The sequence below is a fragment of the Nasonia vitripennis genome, chromosome 5 (assembly GCF_009193385.2).
Source record: "Nasonia vitripennis strain AsymCx chromosome 5, Nvit_psr_1.1, whole genome shotgun sequence".
Lineage (NCBI taxonomy): Eukaryota > Metazoa > Arthropoda > Insecta > Hymenoptera > Pteromalidae > Nasonia > Nasonia vitripennis.
In genome coordinates this window covers 22,160,005-22,182,286 of record NC_045761.1, presented here as the reverse complement: position 1 = coordinate 22,182,286, position 22,282 = coordinate 22,160,005, and the positions used below count along the sequence as shown (strand labels likewise).

The 22,282-nt window shown below is 44.6% G+C and overlaps 1 protein-coding gene across 3 annotated transcripts in view; it reads right to left on the bottom strand.

Annotated features, from left to right (window-relative positions):
- Window positions 1-21,321, bottom strand: part of LOC100123933 (homeobox protein aristaless) — a 71,318-nt gene extending 49,997 nt beyond the window's left edge. Inside the window, exons 1-2 of one of the 3 annotated variants that reach the window (XM_008209184.4) lie at window positions 20,930-21,321; window positions 20,672-20,845 (exon numbers count right to left, since the gene is read on the bottom strand). In XM_008209184.4, the coding sequence (XP_008207406.1) occupies window positions 20,672-20,825 (154 nt within the window). In that variant the 5' untranslated portion in view covers window positions 20,826-20,845; window positions 20,930-21,321. Of the gene's footprint in view, window positions 1-20,671 lie in introns of all 3 variants that reach the window. The other 2 variants (XM_008209176.4, XM_032600254.1) reach the window with 2 other exon arrangements.
- Between the last annotated feature and the right edge of the window lie 961 nt (window positions 21,322-22,282).

Here is a 22,282-nt window from a genome sequence, read left to right as displayed (position 1 = left end):
GGAGCATCGCATCGTGGGAGATGAAGGAAGAAGAAGAAGAAGAAGAAGAAGAAGAATATCCGAGGTGGTCGACTTTTGAGAAGCGCAGCTCTCGCAAATTGGGGGATTCCTCGTCGTGGTCCTCGCGCTTAATGACGGTACACTGAGCTGCTATACACGGGGACAAGAACCTCGACCGGAAACCGCCGCCAACTAATTTTGCGATATAATAATATAAAGAAAAGAAGAAAGAGTGAACCGCGCCGGGGCAAATGGAGACAAAACTCTCTCTCTCCGTAACGAGAGCCACGTAGAGCTTTTTACGATTATTCGCTTAGCCAGACTCGTTTATCACACACACATACACGCGTTGCATGAAGCCATCAGTTCTCTTTCCCTCGAGAGCAGAGTGTTTAATCCGAAATTTCATCCGCGCGTAACTATTCATTAACCGGAGACACACACACACACACACTACGTATATAATTTGCTTACTTCGTGTATAATTGACGAGATCGGCTGACTAATTACACGAGAGCTCGAGCGCAGTCTCTTTCTGCATTTCCGGCGGCGAATGACTTTTTCTTCTTCGCCTTAGGCTCTATGCGCAGAGGAAACGCCTGGCACTACAACACACACCGTCGTCTTTTTAATCTCACTCGCTCAGTTCTCTCTCTCTCTCTCTCTCTCTCTCAGCCCTTTTTCAGAGGCAATCAAGAATCGTAGAGAGAGAGAGAGAGAGACGCGACGGAAATGAGCGAGTGTCACGAAATCGGATATTGCGAACTCGCTGCTGTGCGTGTGTCGTCGTGCTGGTTGTTGTTGTCGGCGTAAGTGATCGTTAATTCGGCTCGTTATTATACTTACGCGTTTTGTAAACCGGAGAGACGGTGACGAGGAGGCAAATGAAATTAGAAAAAAAAACATCAGCGACGTACGTTTCAATCCGAGGTTGAAGGTCCGGAAAAAACGGCCGCGATTGTGTATAGAAGAGAGCCTCGCGTTCCGGGTAAAAAGTTCAAGCTTGCGCCGAAGCGCGGCGAGAAAAAAGAGACGAGGTTTTACGCCGCCGTGAGGATTTAATTAAAAAAGGTATACACGCTATGGGCTGTCGTGTACAGCTTCGAGAGCAGCTCGAAAAAAAGTAGGCAGCAGTTCGCGGAGAACTTAATGGATAAATCGGTACGCGATACAGCTATATAATACGAGGAATGCCGGCGGCGCGTGAAAAAAAGGTTTGTCGTCCAATCTGTGAATTAGCGACGCCGCAAGAGTGCTCCCCCCGCAGCAAAAAAAAACACGCCTCGCCAGGGGCTAATGGCGTTAATTCCTCTCAACGAGTTACGCGCCGATAGTATCCGAGCCGAGCCATTGTCCGGGAGCCGATGGCCCCGAAAAGTAAAGACGTTATAGCTTGCGGACGCTTGACGTAGCTTTGGTCACGCTGCCTCTGTTACGCTCTCGGCTATATACACGCAATGTGCTCTTTTCGGGGGAGAGCCCCGCGCCGTGTATAATGTATACATATCGACAAAAGGCCTCGCTTGGCAGGAATTTTTCGCCGAGAGCGATGATGAGGAGGATGAAGAAGACCCTTTTGACGCGACGATCGAGGCTTTTAAGAGCTAAAGTTTTGCTCGGCTCTTTTTTTTTCGAGCTGAGAGAGGAAAATATATCGAGAGCCCGCGAGAGTTATGGGCTTTGTTGAAGAGTGTACACACAAAAGTTTCGAGCGCGGCGCTTGTAACGAGTTATTTTGAAAATATAATGAAATTCACCGTTGAGAGAAGAGACCGGCTTTTACGTATAGTATGTACAGTATACGCTCTTTTGTGAAGGCTCGGGAATCAGCTGCCTTAGCATAAAAGAGAAAATACACTCCCCCGAAGAGGGAGGTTGTCGTCGTATGCCTCTTTGGAAAACCAGTTCGAAGTTTCCGGGTTGTATAGCAGCCCTAATCACACATTCATCTCCATAGGCTTTACGAAACTGGCAATCGTCAGGTGTCGTATCAGGACAATGAGTCAGTTTTACTTTTACGCTCCCTGGAAAAGGCCCGATTTCCATTCGCGTATATAATACAGCAGTCCCTCCGATATAATTAGTTGCGCTTTAGGGCAATCAGAGACTGACAATCTCATCGTCCACACCTTCGTCGTCACGCGAGCGAGAGCATCATCGTATATACTACCTTATTATCACCCTATACTCATGTGTGCTGTACATACACCTCTGCTTCTTCTTATTCTAATTACACACACAGAGAGAGAGAGAGAGAGAGAGAGAGAGAGAGAGAGAGAGAGAGAGAGAGAGAGAGAGAGAGAGAGAGTCGATGTTTAAGCCCATAGACACAGAGGGAGCATTAGAGGAAGCGCGAAATCAATCTTCATTAGGCCGACGCTCTGTTTACGCGTTTTTCTACTCTCTTGTGACAGGGCTACGAACTCTTTCTAAAAAGCACAGCAGGAAGTTGCGTTTTCCAAACTTCCAGTGTACGAGCCGACGTGTAATCAGCTGGTGGTTTTCTACGAACGAGCCGTGCGCAATGTACATTATTAAATGAACGCTTATGGCGGAAAGAGGATGAATTGCGAGATGCTGTTTCGTTTGCGGAGCTGATCTGGTGTGTATCGTGACTTGGTTTTCTCTCTCGATGTATCTATACTAGTGGTAGAAGTAGTGGTATGGTATACGTGTGTACATAGCCTGGACGCTGGCCATTAGGCTCTCTCTTGGCTAGGTAATAATATTTAATTGCCTTTTACGACATCCCTGGCTTTGCAGGTAATTGTAATTGCCATCAGAGAGCGCAGGCGGTTAACATACATTGTGCACCGCGGCGATACCTGCAGATAGATCTCGCACGCACATGAATACGGTGCTGTTGTGTAGTGTACTGATTATTCTCGTCGAGGCTGATGCAGTGGCGTCAGTGGGTTTTAATCTTGGATATTTTACAAAACGCTGTTTGCTGTGTTATGCTTAATGAAGATAAGACGTGGGATTCGAAGGGCCGAAGGGGTTGGATTTTTGGCAGAAGGTGACGTTTAAAAGACGATTGCGTCTATTTTTTTAATGTTGGGAGATGTTGTTAGGGTCGTGTTGATCGAATGGAGGTGTTCTTGGCAAGACTCAATATTTAAAGTATCTTCAATTATGATCACACGTTCAAATCCTCATCCGAACGTAATTCACACCTCCGAGAGCTTCACATCACATCAGTACAACACACATCCACAAATATGATAATAATTACAGCCATCATGATCGCAGAGCTGCGTAACCACATAATACCGACACAGAGCCTTATTAAATTCCAACCTTAAGTGCGATAAATTTCGTCTCTCAACAACAATACCGCCTAAAAGCCCTTGCATTCTCACGTCGTTCCGCTCTGAAAGCGAAAAAAGCAATCCATATCGCAACCAAAACACAGACAGCCCAGTCCAACGAAGAAGAAGAATCATCATCAAAGAAGAAGCCTCTCTCTACTTTCGATCCCACGTTCTGGTGTCTCTCTCTCTCTCTCTCTCTCTCTCTCTCTCTCTCTCTCTCTCTACTCGGACAACCAGGGCGTCAGCTTGATACACAAATTTCGTGAAAATTAAACGAGAGAAAAAGAGAGAGAGAGAGAGAGAGAGAGAGAGAGAGAGAGAGAGACGGCTGCCTAATGCGTATATAATTGTAGCGAACATTCGTACAAAAGTAGATCGGGGAGAGATACGCGGGAATCGAGGGAATAAAGCTGCTCTCGCTCGCTCTCGTTATTACTCACGGGCACGAGAGCATGACGAAAAAAAAGAAGGAAGAAAACATAATACGAACCGATGCTCTGCCCAAACGATTCTCGGAATTTATTATTGTAATATCGGCGCTTGCCAAGTATAATTCTTCAATTAGAAGCACCGGAGTGTACAGCGCAGGCGCGCGGCTCTCTTTTTATTCGAGATGTAGCCGAGCAAAACCGCTGGCTCTTCACACCCCGAGGGATTTCCTCCATACGCTGATGAGTCCAGCTGGAAATTCTGAAAAGTTTTCAGCGATTCGATGTATACAAAACGAAAAAGGGCTTATCTTCGAAGCAGGAAATTAACGACCTGATGCAAGCTGCGCGTAATAAACATATATAAATTGTTTGACCCAATTACCGCGCGCTTATCGCTCGGCGAATTTAATTTTAGGAAAATAGCTCACGTACGTGTGAGACAAGGTCGTTGCGCATGCGCAGAGCTATCTTCAATCGAAGGCAGCGGCGGCAAAAGTTTATCAGGGCCGAAGCTGCAGCACAAGCGCATAATAAATAGAGATTGAATATCTCTCTCTCTCTCTTTCTCTCTCTTTCTCCCTCTCTCTCTCTCTCTCTCTCTCTCTCTCTCTCTCTCTCTTTCTCTGTGCACTGAGGTTCGTGCAGAGAACAGTTCGCGTGCCTTACACTCTCTCTCTCTCTTTCTCTCTAGACTCGATGTATGCTAATTGCAATTACAAGCCGCGATGAGCTCAAACTTTCAGCTAACTTGCTAAACTCGAATTCACTCTATCTCTCGCTCGGTTATATATAAACCGCGTTATTTTCGCGGAGAAAAAAGGAGAGAAAGATCGACACCGACGACGCGGAGAGATAAGAGACGATGATTCAATCCTTTGCACCGAGTAAAGCTGTTTTATTGTTTCAAACACCTTATATTGCGTTCTATTTTTAAACGACAGCGAAATGAGGCTCCTTTCTAATTACAGACGCTGATATACCGTCCATTATAATGTTCGAGAGCCGCTTTTCGCTTATAAACTGTACATAACGGTCGTCGATGCAAAAATTTGCAACTGCTCTCTGTGCAGGCATAAAAAACCTAATTTAATCACGGCTCTCGTTCTTTTCTGGAAAAAATCTCTATGCACTTTCCAGCTGCTTGAAAAAGTGGAAAATCGGCTCGGCATTTTTTGCCCAGTGTCACTAGTCGCGCATACACATAATGAACTCTATTACCGGCGCGATATCGCTCCCGCGAGTATAATATATAACACATAAATTTTAATACCTCTCGCCGCGGCCGCTGCTGAAAGATCGTGATCAATTTGGAGAGTATAGCAGCAGCAGCAGCAGCGCGTGCAGAGTATAAGCCCTAATCAGGCGAGCTGTGATTAAAATTACCGGACGCTTTTCGCTAATTATCCTCGCTATCTCTTACAATTGCTATCCATCACACGGCTGTGCAGAGAGCAGGAGGTGATCAGCGCCACGGCGGCTCTAATGCTCCGATATATAGCCTAGCACGTATAATAGCCTCGACGTATATAGCGGCCGTTTAACGAGAGACGAAGAGACTAAAGGTCAGGCGCTTTTCCTCTCCTTTGTCAACCGGTGGAAGCCTAATGACTGTACTTACGCCGCGCTCTGAGCCTTTTTATTTGCGCAACTCGAAGCTCTCTCTCTCTCTCTCTCTCTCTCTCTCTCTCTCTCTCTCTCTCTCTCTCTCTCTCTCGCCGATGATTTATTTCGCCGAGTCGCGTCGGATCTCTCTCTGTGGCAGTTGAGGCAGGGTATAGGAATATACACGGCGTATCCGCAAACCGCAGCTAATGCAAATTACTTTTCTACTTAATTTCGATGAACGACGAGGAGCTGTGTTGTGTTATACACTCGTGAGAGTCTGGTTTGTCGAACCAACGCCGTGTTACGATCTGATGGCGAAAATCGTTAAAAAAGCCGACGGAGTGTACAACGTTTTAATGACAAAAGACAACTTTTCATTAAACCGGCGCAGCACTACACTGCGTGTGCGAACACGCGATGTAATATCGCAGAGTAGAGGACAGATTTGTCCTCTCCTCTATTGTCACACACTGCACCGCCGCACGATGATATTCTTTTTTTCCTTAATAAACGCCAGGCGACAACAATGAAATCTTAATGAAATATACCCGTGCAATCGGCCCCGACGTTTCCGCCGCGCGGCGCTCTGAAAGCACAGAAATTACACGCGCAGAGTATTCGCATTACAATAGTGTACACACACACACACACACACTGCTCGTCGTCATCGAGAGCGATCGCTATCTCGCGCAATTATATTGCCTACGATCAGTCGGATAAGCGAGTTATATTACACAAGTCGCACTTCGTATGTGCAGCGTATGTGTGTGCATACGTTTTTATTTTTCTTTTCATTTTTATTCCTTTATCCCTTTCGTGGTGCACGCATATGTGCTTTTTTCGATTAGGCATCAGGTGGGCTGCTCGTTAGGGGACGATAGGAATTTCCATTCTTAATTCAATAAAGGAGAGAGAGAGAGAGAGAAAGAGAGAGAGAGAGAGAGAGAGAGAGAGAGAGAGAGAGAAAGAGAGAGAGAGAGAGAGAGAGAGAGAAACGCGATGTTGCGTAGCGGGAGGATCGATGGTTATAACTTTATTCATCGAATTTTCGAGATAAAGAGGATGTTTTATGTCGCGCGGCGGCGGCGGAGAGAGAAATCCAGCGCTGTGTATCTGGAATAATTAAATATTCGGTCTCCTGAAAAATAAGCCGCTCTCGCGCGCGCGGCTTTTCGGATAAGCTCGATCGCGTCCCCCCCGTATAGAGAGCGCATTATCGCCGGTCAATTTCGAATTCTCGAGAGCCGTGACAATTTGTTCGAGAGGAGAGAAAGAGCATCGGCGAGCTGCTGCGGGACCGCGGGGGGCTATCAGGGCCGGCGTGGTCATTTGTTTGGAGCGATAAGAGAGAGAGAGAGAGAGAGAGAGAGAGCCGAAGCCGGTCGTCATCGACGGATCCAGTCTTCTCTCTCTCTCTCTCTCTCTCTCTCACTTTTTTTTATACTTCTTCTCTCTTTCCAGCATGGCGGCGGCCACTTAAACGCGCCTAAATGGACTGGACTTTATGCCCGGAGATAATTTCATAATGATTTACGGCTACTTTTTTTTCCTTCTCTCTCGCGCGGAGCTCTTGCCCGGCGTCGACGTCGCATTCCGCGAAAATTTACGGAAAACAAGGCTTTAATATCGAGAGGGAATTATAATATATGCGTATGTGTGCGCGTGTAAGATGTTTCGCGGGCTTTCGGCGTCTCTTCGGCTGTTTACGATTGTTCCTTTTTATAGGCACGATCCGCGGAATCCAATTTGGCTTTATGAATATTGTCGTTTGTGTGTGTATAAGCTACGTGTAAAGAAGGCGAAGAAGAGATATGCTGTGATCTTCGAATGTTTTTTTTTAACGTTTTGAGGCTTGTAATTAGATGTTTAAAAGTCTTTTTAGCGATTCAGCGGCCTGACAACTTTGTAGAGACATGTTATAACTGGGTCTCGATCGATTGCTTTGAGTATTTTATGGAGAATGTAAAGAATTTGTAATGATCGATCTCTGCAGCGATTTAAAATCAAGTATTACTTTATCATTGCCGATGTACAAAGTGTAATGAAGGCAATTACAGATTTTCTACAATAACTACGAGGGGATTTCCCGTATAATAGCTGTCCTTATTAAATTTTTATGTTGAAACGCTACACAGCCGATCATCGCGGACTAATAATTATTTTAAAATTCTTGTGTTAATGAAACATGTCCGCAGTGCATAATTAATAAGTATTTTTTGCAACCCTTAAAACGCTGCGAAGAATTTTTTAAAGACCATATACTTCACGTTACTTCATATACTATCCAGTGAAGCCATGCCAACCGATCGATTGACATTTCTAACGATCACTCGACAGACTTATAAATAACTCCTGTCACTCGGGAACAAGTTTAGCGCGCGCGATTGCGTCGGCGGATGGCAATTATCAGATAAAAATTTGTACAACACGAGTCGATCGCCGCGGAAGAAAAAAAGAAAGAAACAATCGCGGCATTGTGCGTCTCGCAAGAAGCTCGTACGTGTAGTTTAATTACCGGCAAATCCGAGAGATCGAGTCTGCAGCAGCAGCAGCAGCATCAACTAAAGAAAAAAATTTAGCCGAATCATGGGAAAGTGATGTAGAAGGTCGCAATCATCTCGGCATCGGAGAAGAAAAAGAAACGCTGCCGCCGCCGCCGGTCCAATCAATTTCTCTCAATACTATTGGTATTCCAATCGCATCGTGTGTGCCGAGGAAGGGGCAGAGGGAGCGTGGAATTCGCGCGGCAGCAATTACTCTTAATTGACCTGCACGTCAAAATTCTTTGCTGCAGTGTATACCTGTATACGTTCGCGCGGGCTGTTCTCTCGTAGCATTCGTTAAAACGACGGAAAGTCGATCTCCGGGAACGCGAGCGCGTGTGTGGAGACATATTTTTCGATAGATCGCTATTAGCGATCGTGTGAAATTTTTTAATTAGAAAAGGCTTGTCGTCGCGGGATTGTTGTTTAAGGCGACCGGTTTTGTAGTAGGAAGATATGGATTGTCGAAACGTCAATTACTGCAGTCAGCAGTGTGTTAAGAATTTCGTGATTTTAATTGTCGTTTAGTCAATGTAAACAATGAAATTTATTCGTTAAAATTCTCAAAATATCAATAACGATAAGCATTCTTTAAAATTCTTTTGTTTTTTGAAGGTCTATGATTATTTACTTACTACGTTTAGTTGTTTTGAAACTATTTTGATATCTATGCTTTTGAAACACTATCTTTGTGACTTTATAATTACATCTAATTTATCTTTTAACATATCAAAAAATACTCGAACAAATCCATCACTATTTCACCCTTATACTAATCTACCCGAGTCAGTGTCAAAAGTTTGTTCATCAAATTCTCTCCACCTTGTTAGGCAACGTTGTTATAATCAACTCAGTCACAATAAGCAACGTGTGTTTTCTGTACACACACACACGTACATAATGAATCATTGATCTCTATCAGCGGCAGAAAGTCGCTCTACCAAACACAAGTATAATGTCAAGGCGGCTAGAGCAAAGAAAACGTGAGCTAGATTGGTTTTTAATTGGCAGTAGGCCCAAACCGCAGCCGTAATTTCCAAAAGCTGCAGGTTGTCGTGCCGCCGCCGCCGCCGCACATAGCAGTCCGTCCTAGAAACCCACACACAATAATTTTCGAGCCTCCTCTTGGTTTCTTGTTTTTTCGGTAGCCTACTTCAGCCTCTCCTCCATACACATCTCGTAATTTTAAAATCATCGACTGTCCGTTTGGACTTTGTTTGTCAAGTTTATCTCTCCTCCAAAATACAAAATCTATCCGAGTATTTACGAGGCTGTATAACACACGGAATGCAACAAAACGACGGCGATACTTAAGACGGAGGGTCTGAAACAACGGGAGAACGTTTTGTTGCAGCAAAATTGTATCCGATATTTAATTTGCTGCTACCGAAACCCGCCCTACGGAAGATCGTTCGGCGAAGAGGGCGTGGCGAGAATCGTAGGTAGTATATGCGAAAAATATCCGTACCCGCCCTTCCCGTCTAATTTTCTATACACGCGAAAGTGGTCCATTTGCATCGTAATGAAATTGTGCGCGGCCTTTCAATTATTCCGACAGCAAAAAAGGCTTCCGCTCCAGAGACTACACTTTTTTTGATGCTTCGATCTAAAAGTTGCAGCTTAAATCGAGATACAAATTAACCGTGGATACGTATACTATTATGTAAAGCGTATGGTAAAGCATATAACAAGCAAAGTCACCGCGCGATACCGAAGAGTCATAGTCGGTTAATTAAGGCGGAGTGCGAGCACTGATTGGTTTCTATTAAAGTCTACCGACCAAAGTCCCTTTTTTTATTCCTTCTACCGCATGACAATATCCAGACCACGACGATACAATGTTTCGAGGTATACACGTGTTAAACAAATAAACCGGACTTGTGTCTTATATATTTGGAATTTTTTGAAAAATACACAACATCAGCGCTGCAGGTGTAGTCACGCTCGAACAACTGCGCGTATCGTTTTACAAACGAAGATAATGGAATTAAGCTTCGACGAGTCATCGAAACGTTACATTACATGCTCTACAGGCTACACACCGCAGGTATATGACTTTTTTTCCAGCGGATATGCATTGTATATCGCTTGCAGCTGAAAACGAGGAGCCCCGATAACGACATAATTAATGCTGCAGCCCAAGCGCGCGCACGCGATCTCTCTCTCTCTCTCTCTCTCTCTCCCTCTCTCTCTCTCTCTCTGTGCAGCCAATATGCTCGATCTTTCATAGACATCAACGCGCATAGGAGTAGCTCTCTCTCTCTCTCTCTACTTTCATTTTTCATCGTCTCTTTCTCTCGTGTAATAACTACACACGACGATGAAAAATCGCTCCGATTACAAAGCACAGTGAAATCCGCTTTTCGTGAATTCATACTCGCCAAGGCATCAACTAGCTCACTCTCTTCGAAGAATTTGAATTAATCAGCTCAATAATCAGCGAGCCCGACGCTGAGATTTATCGCGCTATTAAAACCTAAATGCAACTAATTGATTTTCTAATTACAATCACGTTGTAATACAGAGAGAGAGAGAGAGAGAGAGAGAGAGAGGCAAACGAGAAACAAAAAATCACGTTCATCGCGGCGTTACTTATATACACTGCTCAGCTATATCCAAACGCCGGCTATTTAGTTCATAAAACTCACGACAGCTCATTAATCGCTGCGGGTGCATCAAAACGAGGCGAAAAAAGCTTCGGAGCGAGAGAGAGAGAGAGAGAGAGAGAGAGAGAGAAGAGAGAAACGTTATCTATAGATACACACCAGAGCCCTTACTCTCTCTCTCTCTGCTGTAGCGCACGAGTGTATAAAGCTCACGAAGTTATTAATTACGAGAGCGACGTGGATACTTCCTCCCGCGACGAGCGATTACGTAAAGTATTACGCTGTACGTGTGTGGGTGCGCGGAGTGTATTATACGTGTGCCAGCTATGACGAAGGAATATTTTTTTCCTTCGAAGGGTGGCGGCATAATTTGTTTGAACGCGCTCTAATTATTCAGACTTTCAACGATATGCATCGTCAGCCCGATTATTCACGAGAGAGCTAGGATATATGGTGATATAAAGTGTGCGGATTTTCTCCGAAGGAAAAAAACAAAATTCGTGTGGGTATCGAACTGTCGTCGTGTTTAAGATTGTATACGGAGGAGAGTAAGAGAGGCGAAGCTTTCGACAGGCGCTATCGAAATTATTAATAATGTACTTATGCAATGGCAGGAGCCAAAGGTGATGTATGTAGGAGAGCGCGAGAGCTCACGATAAGGGTGTGTACGTGAGTGCTGTGGAAAGCCACAATTCACCGGCACAAGGCATCTCTCTCTCTCTCTCTCTCTCTCTCTCTCTCTCTCTCTCTCTCTCTCTCTCTCTCTCACTCTCGTGTCGTTGATAGGAAATTAATCACGCAAAATAGGTTCTGGGAAACCATTAAGCCACGGCGAAATCGCGCGCACGGCTATATACACTATACACCGACTCGATGCTGCGTTATTATTGACCATTTGGCGGGGGATATCGCGTCATTGCAGTATACACGCCATGAGCTCTTTTCGAGCGAATTATTCTTTTGCAATCGTTGTTTATACCTGCGCGCGTGTCCATGTGCGCGCGAATGTGTATAATGGTGCACGACAAACTGGTTTTGGCAAGCCATTTATTCATGCTAATATGACACTTTCTTGGATAGGAAAAAATTAGTTTGCTGCTAATTATTAGAATGCGGTCTAGTTTTTTTTCGTGTGTGATAAGGATATAACGCGTCACGTATATGGCTAATGGCTTAAACAGCTTAAAATTAAGATAACATCCGAAATTGCGCGGAAATTATTTATTTAATTAGGTACAACAATTGCCAGTTCAGCCTTCGAACGTCGTTAGTCTTCGACTATTATATTGTCGCTGTAAATAGAAAGCATTTGAGAAAAAAGTGAAAACGAATGCATGAAATACGCTAAAAGAAATCGATATCCAGCTTATGTAGCTCCATCTCGTAGAGACAAATTGGCTTCGAAAGAAAAAAAGAATCTGAAAAAAGAGTCCATTAAGAGAGAGACGAATAATCTCAATATTAAATACACTCAGCACGAAGAGTGTCAAGAAACTGTAAAGCCGTTGCTACACGCATTATACATATATGTATATACCGGCTGCTGCTGCTGATTCAGCCGAAAATACCGTGGATGCCAACGTTTCTCCTAGTCGGTGGCCGACAGGGTTTTCCTAAATTTCATTTAGATAAGAAACACTGCTTCGAGCCGCTCTTTCGGCCTGAGTGTTTTAGCTTCTTATAATGTACACCAGATGAGATTCGAGAGAGATGTGTCATAACACCTTTTAACCGAATCAGCTCATATGTTGTAGTGAATCATTTGCATATTGTATATACAAAACGAATCCATATACGAATGTATGTATTTTCTAATCCAATAATTCCGAGGCTTAGCGAAGTGTTTCAATTTCAGAATGTGAAAACGAGCCTTTGTTTTATTATACCTGGAATGTGTATCGATAATTTCTATTGAATTAAGCTAATGCACGATCGAAAACAAAGGAGATTAGCGACGATTGCTTTAAGTGCTTTTCAGAACCAGAAGTTAGCTAGTTTATCTGAGAGACTTGGAAATGTGTATTGGGGGACAGTTAAAAGATCGCATCGTCAAGGTCGTTCTATGCGTATTATCTATCCGAGGTATTAGTGGAGAGATGCTTTGGGCATGACGCACACGCTCTACATTTATTTTTTGTGGTTTTATATAGCTGTAGGCATGAAAGAATCAAAACTTCCACATCAGAGTGTATCCAAATTTGATAAATATTTTTTGTTTATTTCTTACAGAACCTTCAAACAATTAAAAGGACTATTCTTCAATGCGAAACAATAGAAAAATCACAACGATTTCTTGCATTGTCAGATACGACACTTCTTACAAGCGCCAAACCTTGACAATCCAATAACAAGCTAAACTCCTCCAACACACCTTCTACCTTTCCTCGAAATCCCAACGCTCCAGTTTTAACTCTGATGGCACCACCATATCCTATCAGCAATACTCCTTTTTTACGACCCATTTCAGAAAATTCAAGAAAACTAACGGTCGCCTCTCTCCTCCAAAGAATGTAAATTGAAATAGGCGTATCCCCTCGAAAACCGTTTTCAGATCTCTAATAATTAGCAAAAAGATCACGAATGCGTATAACAATTATAAAACTGCGTCGTCGAGGCGCTTCGCCACGGTCTCTAAGCCTATAAAGCGGAAATTGTGCTGAGAGAGAGAGAGAGAGAGAGAGAGAGGGTATGCGCTCAGTCTACTGTACAAAGGCGTGGTGACTTTGAACGCTAGTCACCGAAAAACTTTCCTCGGCCCTTTTTTCTCCCCCTTATACACAGCAGCTTCGCTCGAGCGAATCGCGTAGTATAGCGTATATACGAGGAGCTGTAAACCCGTTATACATCGCGGGTAAAATTTCGTGGCGCGAAGCAAACAAGTCGGCCGAGAGAGAAGCACAAAAAGCGATTAGCCGAAGTTTACTCTTCATTAGCGATCGCGCGATGTATATACAATATAGCTGCCGATATAGGCTCTCTTACACAAACATATCTCTCGCGATCCTCTGTCGTCTGCATCTCATTTTTTGTCACTCGAATTTTCTTGTCCCGACGATGTGACATTATTCACGGCCAACGAGAGGTGTTAATTTCCCTGTCCCGATACCGATCTTATACACACGTGCGCCGCTATATTATACGCGAGGAAAGCCATAAATACGTATACGCAGTATTCGGAGAATATAAGTGGCTATAAACGCGCTAATGGAGGACCGCCACAGACACAGCATTGCGGTACACTGTATACGTCGAGCGTCGGCGGGGCGGGTATGTATATCTATAAAAAAGCTAGAATTCCACCCGGAAACAGCCGACGCTTTTCCGTGTTCCGCGAATGCGAGCGCAGAGTATAAGAAAAGTCACTCATTGGAAAATATCATTACACGGCTACACCTGCCCTCTCTCGCCCAGTGGTGTCCCGGTAATTTCATTGGGAAGAGAGAGAGAGAGAGAGAGAGAGAGAGAGAGAGAGAGAGAGAGAGAGAGAGAGAGAGAGAGAGAGAGAGGATGAACGCGCGTGAGCCGATGATGGCCGTACGGTTCTTTCCGTTCGCGCGGAACTAATGGCAGAACGCGGCTAAAGGACCGGAACAGAAAGAAGCGACAAAGAACGAACGGCTCTGACAATGAAAATACGCTCTGGCCGACACAAAGTAGCTCCTGCTCGATAGGACTCTCTTGTCGTCGACGATTCACCTGCTACGACGACGACGAGCTTCTTGTGTCGACGCTTTGTGTCGCGATTATTCAAGCAAGTATAACACTGCAGCGATACAGTCGACGATCGATTACGTAAACGACAGAGCGGCTCTGCTGCTGCGTTCATTGTGTAAGTACACCATTTTTCGGATAAATTTCGCTGTTCTTATCTCGGGCCAAAGTCGCGGAAATAGCGAGTTGCGCAAATTTATTTATAGCCGCGTGCGATGAATTTCATCGGGGGAGAGATAAGGTGCATATGCGCGAGTTTCACAATAGTTATCGCTTCGGTGAGAGATTACGCTTGCGCATTTTTTCGATCTGATGTCAGATTTTCAAACGACGATTATGATACATCGTCGTGCGCCCATACTGTGTTTATAATTCTTTAATTAAATCGACTTTACTGTAACTCGCCCGTCGGTCACTGGAGCCTCGATATCGATCATCGATACAACAATTTCGCGTGTGTGCAATATGCGTTTAATTGCGTCAAGTGTAATCTTTTTTTCGTAATTGCAACGCAGAAAATACATTGTTTCTCATCGGCATAAAAAAAGTCGGCTCCTACAATATATTATCTAAAAAGTTCCACTCAATAAAGAGAACAAAAAAAAATGTTCGCTCCGGCTGTGGCGCACGTAACTTCCAGGAAAAGTGTGTACAATGTGTATCGTTAGAAAAGAATCTTGATCTTATAAAGGCATTTCTGAAAGCAGCGGATCATAAAAGCTTTTAATGCCATGACATTATACCAATCAACGGCGGCTATTTATAACTGAAAACTTCGTTAGTATATGCCACGAAAGCTGAGCGCTGCAATTACGAAATCGCCGTAAATTTATAATATACACATATACACGTTTTCTCATCGACCCAGAATTGGAATCGTTACAATCTGTTAAAATTCACGCTACATTGATTTCTCTCTCGAGAGTTGATTGGATGTCGCGCTCGCGATGACGAATATTTTTACACGGCCGTAAAACGCAGAGCGGCCGCGGCGCACTCGTTTTATTTATCGTCCTTTTTCGCCCGCGCTCTTTTAGCCGATTCTATAGAAAAACTTTTTAGGACCTCTCGCAATTATTGGTTAGTATCTGCTTTACCGTTACACAATTAATTTTTTTTCCCCTCTATACCGCCATATTTTCGCACTCTAATTTCTCGCGCGCTACGCTTCGCGTTTGAGTGAGCTAATGATTTTTAAACGTTGAAAATTCCTACACAGATTTTTATCGACGAAGAGCTGACATCGAAGCTTGTAGCGATTTTGATACGCATCTATATAATTGAGATATTTATCAGCTTTAAAGCGAATGAATAAATTCCGATAAAATTCAATCCCTCCCACAATATCCATCCCCTCGAAGGTGTTTACTCAACAATTAATAAATTTGAGCACACACGCCGCGCGCGCGCATCATTATATCCGTGTTACATTTACGAGAGGGCCAGCTCGCGGCGTATATCTCCTTAAATCGCGCAAAAAGTATAAATTATTCTCCCGCAACGCGCGGCGCAGCTGCAGCGCACCATATCCACTACAAAATATATTTTTATGATCGTTAAAAAAGGTTTCATGCGCTTCGTACACCAGCGGAGAGAGAGCACTTAAAATTTTAGACGATGACAGCGAGACACATAAAAAGAACAATATTTTATTGTCTCGTTTTTTTCGCCTCTTCTCGCGTATAGCATCTCTCCCGGCAACAACGGCAGCAGCACATATCATCGTAAAATACGAGACAGTTGACAAGGATAATAATATCAGACGCAGTCACTTTCGACTTCTTCAAGCGCGATTTCGAGAGGGCTGCAGGTACACATTATACTGCTGACTTTTCTCCTTTTTCCTTTTGTTATCTAGGAATCTTCTCTCGTTATTTCAAACGGAGGGAAAAAATAGGGATAAGCGTCGTTTAACGGTGAGCTTTTACGAGAGGCTTTCCCGCGCGCGGGATTCATTACACTGTTTAATTCCCCGAGAGATTCTTTATTATTTCGGCGCTGGCTCCGCAGCGCAGAGAGTTTATTGAAGACAGCGTAATTAATTGCGCCAAAAAGCCGCGGTAGATGAATATACACACGCGGATGAAGAGGTGTCCCACATCGTCGTTAGTCAGGCGAACAAACGGGTGCCCTGGTGTATATGCGCGCGCTGTATGCGCATTACCCGCGTAAAAGATCGCTTCTGCTATACGAGGCCGTAAAGTCTGAAAGAAGCTCGCTTCAGTTATTACACGATTATGAAGAAGAGGCAGAGAGAAGCGCGAAGGCAAAAAGCCAAGCTCGCGCGCGAGTGGCTCTCCTCTTTTTGGCCATCTCTGCGCGCGCGAGAGAGAGAGAGAGAGAGCTCAGTGTATATAGCTCACGCTGCACCGAAGACCTGATATATGACTCAATAAAACGAGAAAGAGAGAGAGAGAGTCGGGTCTCAACTAAATATCAAACGCAGCTCGTTAACGGGCCACACTCGCGCCTTCTACATGTATACGCGCGCGCGCGTGTGTGTAAGAGAGAGACGAAAGCTGAGGTGCCAATTAGGAATTCTTCTAATTAATATCGGAGAGGAATTTAATTGCCTCTTCGGGCATTGTAATATACGCTCGGGATTTATCGATCTATTTCGTCGCTATTCCATATCCGAATTTCGGATATACGACAGAGTGTGTATACGGAAAACTATAATTGAAAAGTTTCGAATTCTCGGGGAGAGAGAGAGAGAGAGAGAGAGAGAGAGAGAGAGCCGAGTCCTATATATTATAATTTACGAATGTTCGGCGAAAAAATATAAAACAAGCGACAGCATCGCATATAGCGCGCGAGAGAGAGAGAGGATAAAGGCCAAGTCAAATTGGGCCCAGGTTTTATACAGACACACACACACACACACACGGAACGTCGGCCTGTATAGCGGCTGCATTCCAATAAATAACGAAACAAAGGGGAGAGAAAGCTGCAGTCCACGTGTGTCTGCGTGTGTGTATGTGTACGGGTTAGGAATGGCCGGTTCTCTCGTATTTACATCCGATAACGAGCCGCCAGGAGATATTTACATTTTTAATAGCATAAACCTACAGAGAGAGTCCGAGGCGAGCTCCTCGATCGCCTCGAGGGCATATCATCCCCCTCCTACTCTCTTTTACCATTTATTAGCCCTAATTGATCGAAAGGGCTCGCGTCGGCGGTGCCGACCTGTTTGGATTTTTCTCTCTCGACGAAATTTCATTAGGAGTAGAGAGAGAGAGCCTCCGAGGGATTATTTATACGCGCACATGGCGCCGGCGTTGAGTACAACTTTTGACATCTGTATCGTTCTCTTTTTATTACATCTTTTATTTTGTTCCCGGAATATTTTCGAGCGGGAAGAGAAGAAAAAAATCGAAAACACTTTGTGTCTGTGTGTAAGGGTTTCGCTCTCCCTTAATTGGATGGAGTGTTATTGAGCTCGCAATTAGCGATTAGCAATTACTCGCTGGATACGACGAAGGGAGTAGCTTCTCGGCCTGTCTCGGACCGGCGGAGCGATTAATGAGCCAATTGGCTAATGCCGCGTCACGCAACAATACGCCACCGCCGACGACGAGGAGGAGGAGAACGTTTATTATTATTGGCCGACTCTACACACACACACACACACACACACACAGAGCGAAGCTTACAGCTATACGTATCGACGAAGCCTTTGTCATTGCGCTACTGACAGCTGCGGCTTACGGGACGACCTTAGAGCGAGTTGAATTTGGTTTTTTAAATTATAGGTATATCCATGCTAAGCATCGCGCCTGTATACTTCTGTGTTTATTACATCGTTCGTTAAGTTACTGGAAGCGTTTGCCGATAACTGCCTTAGACTCGTAATTTATACGAGGAAAAAAAAAGGAACAGAACCTTGCATTCATTCAATATCTCGATAGCGCTCGTGTGTTATACTAATTAATGCTCATTGCGGGCAATCGTTGTAAATTTAACTGTTTTTATTGTTGAGTTAGGCTGCGATAACGCCTTCGTTTCCTCCTTAGCGCAACTGTCTAATGCTTATAATTGCTATAGTGAATAATCCAATTGTCGCATAGGCGCAGCTATTACATTTTCCGTCGAAAGGAATTTTTCGTTCGATCGTCGCTGAAAACTGCGAGAAAATAAATTAAAACAGAAAAAGAATCAAAGACCCGATGAACTCGTTAGAGGATCATCATAATCGGTTCTCGGTAAAATAACGAGCGAGACAATGGCGCGCTGCGGCGCAGGTCTCGTGCCGATCGTCAAATAAGGCAGGCGCGATCGGTATTTTCAGAGTAAGACACAAGAGGCACACACGCGTTCGCGATGTAATCATCCGCGCGCAGCTGCCGCTGAGAGATCTCATTGGTGTAAAGCTCTCTAATTGGAGGGAAGAGCCCGTGGTGGGTAGGACGGTACTAAGCACCAACCTCCTCTCTCTCTCTCTCTCTCTCTCTCTCTCTCTCTCTCTATTTGCAGCCCTGACTTTATCTCTCTTTCCTTCCCTCTCTCTCTCTCTCTCTCTCTCTCTCTCTCTTGTATAAAAGCCGCGTAATTTTGCTAATTTATCTGATTAGCCGCGGTTTGTTCGAGCGAAAAGTTGTCCTACATGCTGATCACGAGTGGGAGTTAATTTACGTTTACGGCCGACTTTTGCCGGACGAAAAATAACGTTACGATTATTGTATGTGCATAGCGAGGAGTTAATTGATTTTTTTTTTGGGGGGGGGAGCTTTCGCTGTGCAAACACTCGATGCGCTTTATATTGTTTACGACGCGATCTGCCGAGGCTCTTTTCTTTTACAATATTCCGCAGCGCGAGGAGCTTCGAAAAATGCGCATAATACGAGGGTATTTAAATTTTATCGGCGCAGACCGCTGGAATCGAGGATATTTCATTGAATGTTTCAGCCGGTAAATGAATACGTAACTAATTACACGCACGTACGAGAGTTTACGATCGCGGCAAACGTACATTGAAATTTCGAGTATATACTTCGAGACACGCCCAAATTTTCCAGCTCACTCGACGACATAAACGAGCTTCCCTCCTCTCATTACCCGCAAAATTTCAAGCGACAAGCCGCAAATAAGGCGTAAAACGCCGAGAGCATTCCTAGTTAATTCGATCGTTTCATATACCAGTGCCAAAAGGAGAAAAATGAATCGACGATCTCGTAAAAGGCAAATCTCTCTCGGCGAGCATATAACGCGATCGCACCGGTGTGAGATCGTTAAGCAGTCCCTTAACGAGAGCCGAAGTGCGAGAGGGAACAACAATGTCGTTTAATACGGCTCTCTCTCTCTCTCTCTCTCTCTCTCCTCTCGAGGGCCCGGTTAGTTAGTTAGAGAGGAGGTATAAGTCGAGGCTAATAAAACACAATTAGCCAGTCGGCCAACCAGCGAGGCGCTATGGCGTCGTTATTTACGAGTATAGCCGACCTATTCGGCTTCTCTTCTTCTTCTTCTTCTTCCTCTCCTTCTTCGTGCAATTACAACTCGGCGACCTATTATTACACACACACATGCCGAGCCCTTTAATCCCGCGCGGAGACGAGAGCGCGTATTTGCATTCGACGCTTCGCTAATGAAATCGATAATAAATCGGTGCCGGTTTATGCCTGCAGCCGCATCTCTCTCTCTCTCTGTCTCTCTCTCTCTCTCTCCCTGTTTACTTACGCTCGGAATATTACACTTGACGCAGGGTAAACACGACTACTTACTCTCGTAGATTATTTCGATTTTCGATCGTAAACCGCGACTTTCAATACTGCCTCGCGAGTAAAACGATTTTGAAATTCGCGTGTATACAGTGTTTCGAGAATTTCGATCGTTAATTTCGTATCGAAGGAGAGAGAGAGGAGGAGATAAATTGTCTCTCCGAGCATTGTCTCCGCGGTCCTTCGCATAACGATAATACACGCTTAAAAGCGTCGTCTGTATCGCCGTACGCGCGATAATACGGTAAAGTGTGTAATTCCCTTATCGGCCGAGAGCGTTTTACCTATCGCTGCCATTAAATGCTAATTTCCTACTTATTACTGTCGGACGCTCGAATACTTGTAAGCTGCAGCGCAGCTCGAAGAACGTAGCGCGTTATTGTGATTTTATTTTTATTTTTATTTTTTCGATCTCAAAAGCGGCGCTCAGCGAGCGTGTGTGTGTGTACGAGTTGTAAGTGGAAAAGCTCTTCCGAGAACTCGTCCCCTCCGCGCAGTGCCGTGATTCCACAAATTTAATTTTCGGGCTAAATCCCGTGTTTACGCTCGAGCTTAAGCGAATTAATTTACGAGTTTCGAGGACAAACATCACACGCGTATATACGTATAGTAGTTTGTGCAGAATTATTACAGCACAGCGATAACGACTTTATCGAAGTAATGGCGCGAATACCGGGAATACACGTGCTCGGGCTCTTTTCTTCGAAATCTCTCGCCTATTATTAATAACAATATAATGCAACTCACCGGAAACTCGATCATCCTCGGCGACGACGTTGTTGACGCTGCTGTCCTCGACGTCGACGAGGCTCCTGATGCTAAACACACTCTTGGCGACTCTCGTTTTCTGCAGTTCAGCGACGGCCTCCGCCGGTCGGCGCGGCGTCGTGCTCAAGTCCATGCTGTCCGCTGCCACGGCTGCTGCTGTGTATATATATATATCTGTATATCGCACACTATTTATGTACCACAATTCCTCTCGTTTATATGTGTGTCTATCCTAACCTCATCCTCTCGACGGAACGACACAAACTGCTCTCTCCAGTCTCCTCTGTCTACCGAGGCCGCATGTCACACTAATTTCCAGTCGATTAGTGCAACGACGCACACTCGAGTTTGAGCACAAGCCAGAGATTACAGCGTGATATGTCTGTGTATAACGAACTTTTAACGCGCGCTCGCGTCAAGCTGTCTGTCAGCGCGCGCGCGGGTCATTGCACTGGGAGAAACAAACAGACGAGGTAGAGATGTGTGAGATGGCGTGTTATGTATAGTGTATAGAACACGACGCTTTTCAGCGAGGAGCGCTGCTCGCGTACTGAGCGCGCGCGACTTTCTGCCGCGAGCCGTTGCGGGGGATAGAGCGCGGTGGTGGTGGGTGTGTTGCGTATACGCGAGTGTGGTAGGGAACTGAGCGAGAGAGAGAGAGAGAGAGAGAGAAGCTACCTTCACGCCCTCGTCCGACAAAATGGAGTACCAAGCCACGCCTTGGGACTTTTCGCGTTTGCTCGATCCAGTAGTCGACGAGCTCGAGTACACGCCTTCGGCGCGATCTCATACGGTGTTACGGCCCACTTGCAGGCTTGAGTATATAGGTACTGGTGTGTGATATGCTGTAGTGCTGCTGCTGCAACAAGTTTCGTCGTCTGATAGACCGGGGACCGGAGTGTGCTGAGTAGTTGGTGTAGTGAATTTTGATGTGGTATGTATGAATAGCGAAGCTTTTCTCGTTTCTTTTTACCTTTCGAGTGTGGCTAGCTGGAGCGTTTTGCTGGAAAACGCGTGGAATAATGGTTGTGAACAGTTTAGTGTTGGATGTTCGAAAGTTGGAGCTCGGAAAACACGTTTTTGGAAGCTTTTTTTATGCGATTTACAAGGCCAGTTTGGTCGCGTGTTGAACAAAATTATCGGTGCTGTAAAAATCGCTATTTCGTTAGTGTTCAACGATCTGCTTTATCGACAGCGCTTACCGGGCGCGCAACCTGTGTTTAAACATTTTTATAGCACGCTAACCTCAAAATGACAACTTTATTGTCGATTTTGAGGTTGTCGTGCTATAAAATATCGTATGAGACTGTTGTGGGATGTGTCATAATATACTATTTGACATTAAAACAATCGAATATAGTATTTGAAATTCCACAAATTACCTTTTATGATGTGATCGCGTAAGTACTAACACGAAACACAAACGTTTTTTGAACGTTTAAAAACGTTCTAAGCCAAACTTTTGCAAGTTGGAAATTGGATTTTAAACAACGTTGGATAAACGTTAGGATAGATTAGGCTTAGATTTCAGCTAGGCATCAGAGTGGCAGGCATAGACTTAAGAATCACAGCGGCAAAAGACGCAGCGAA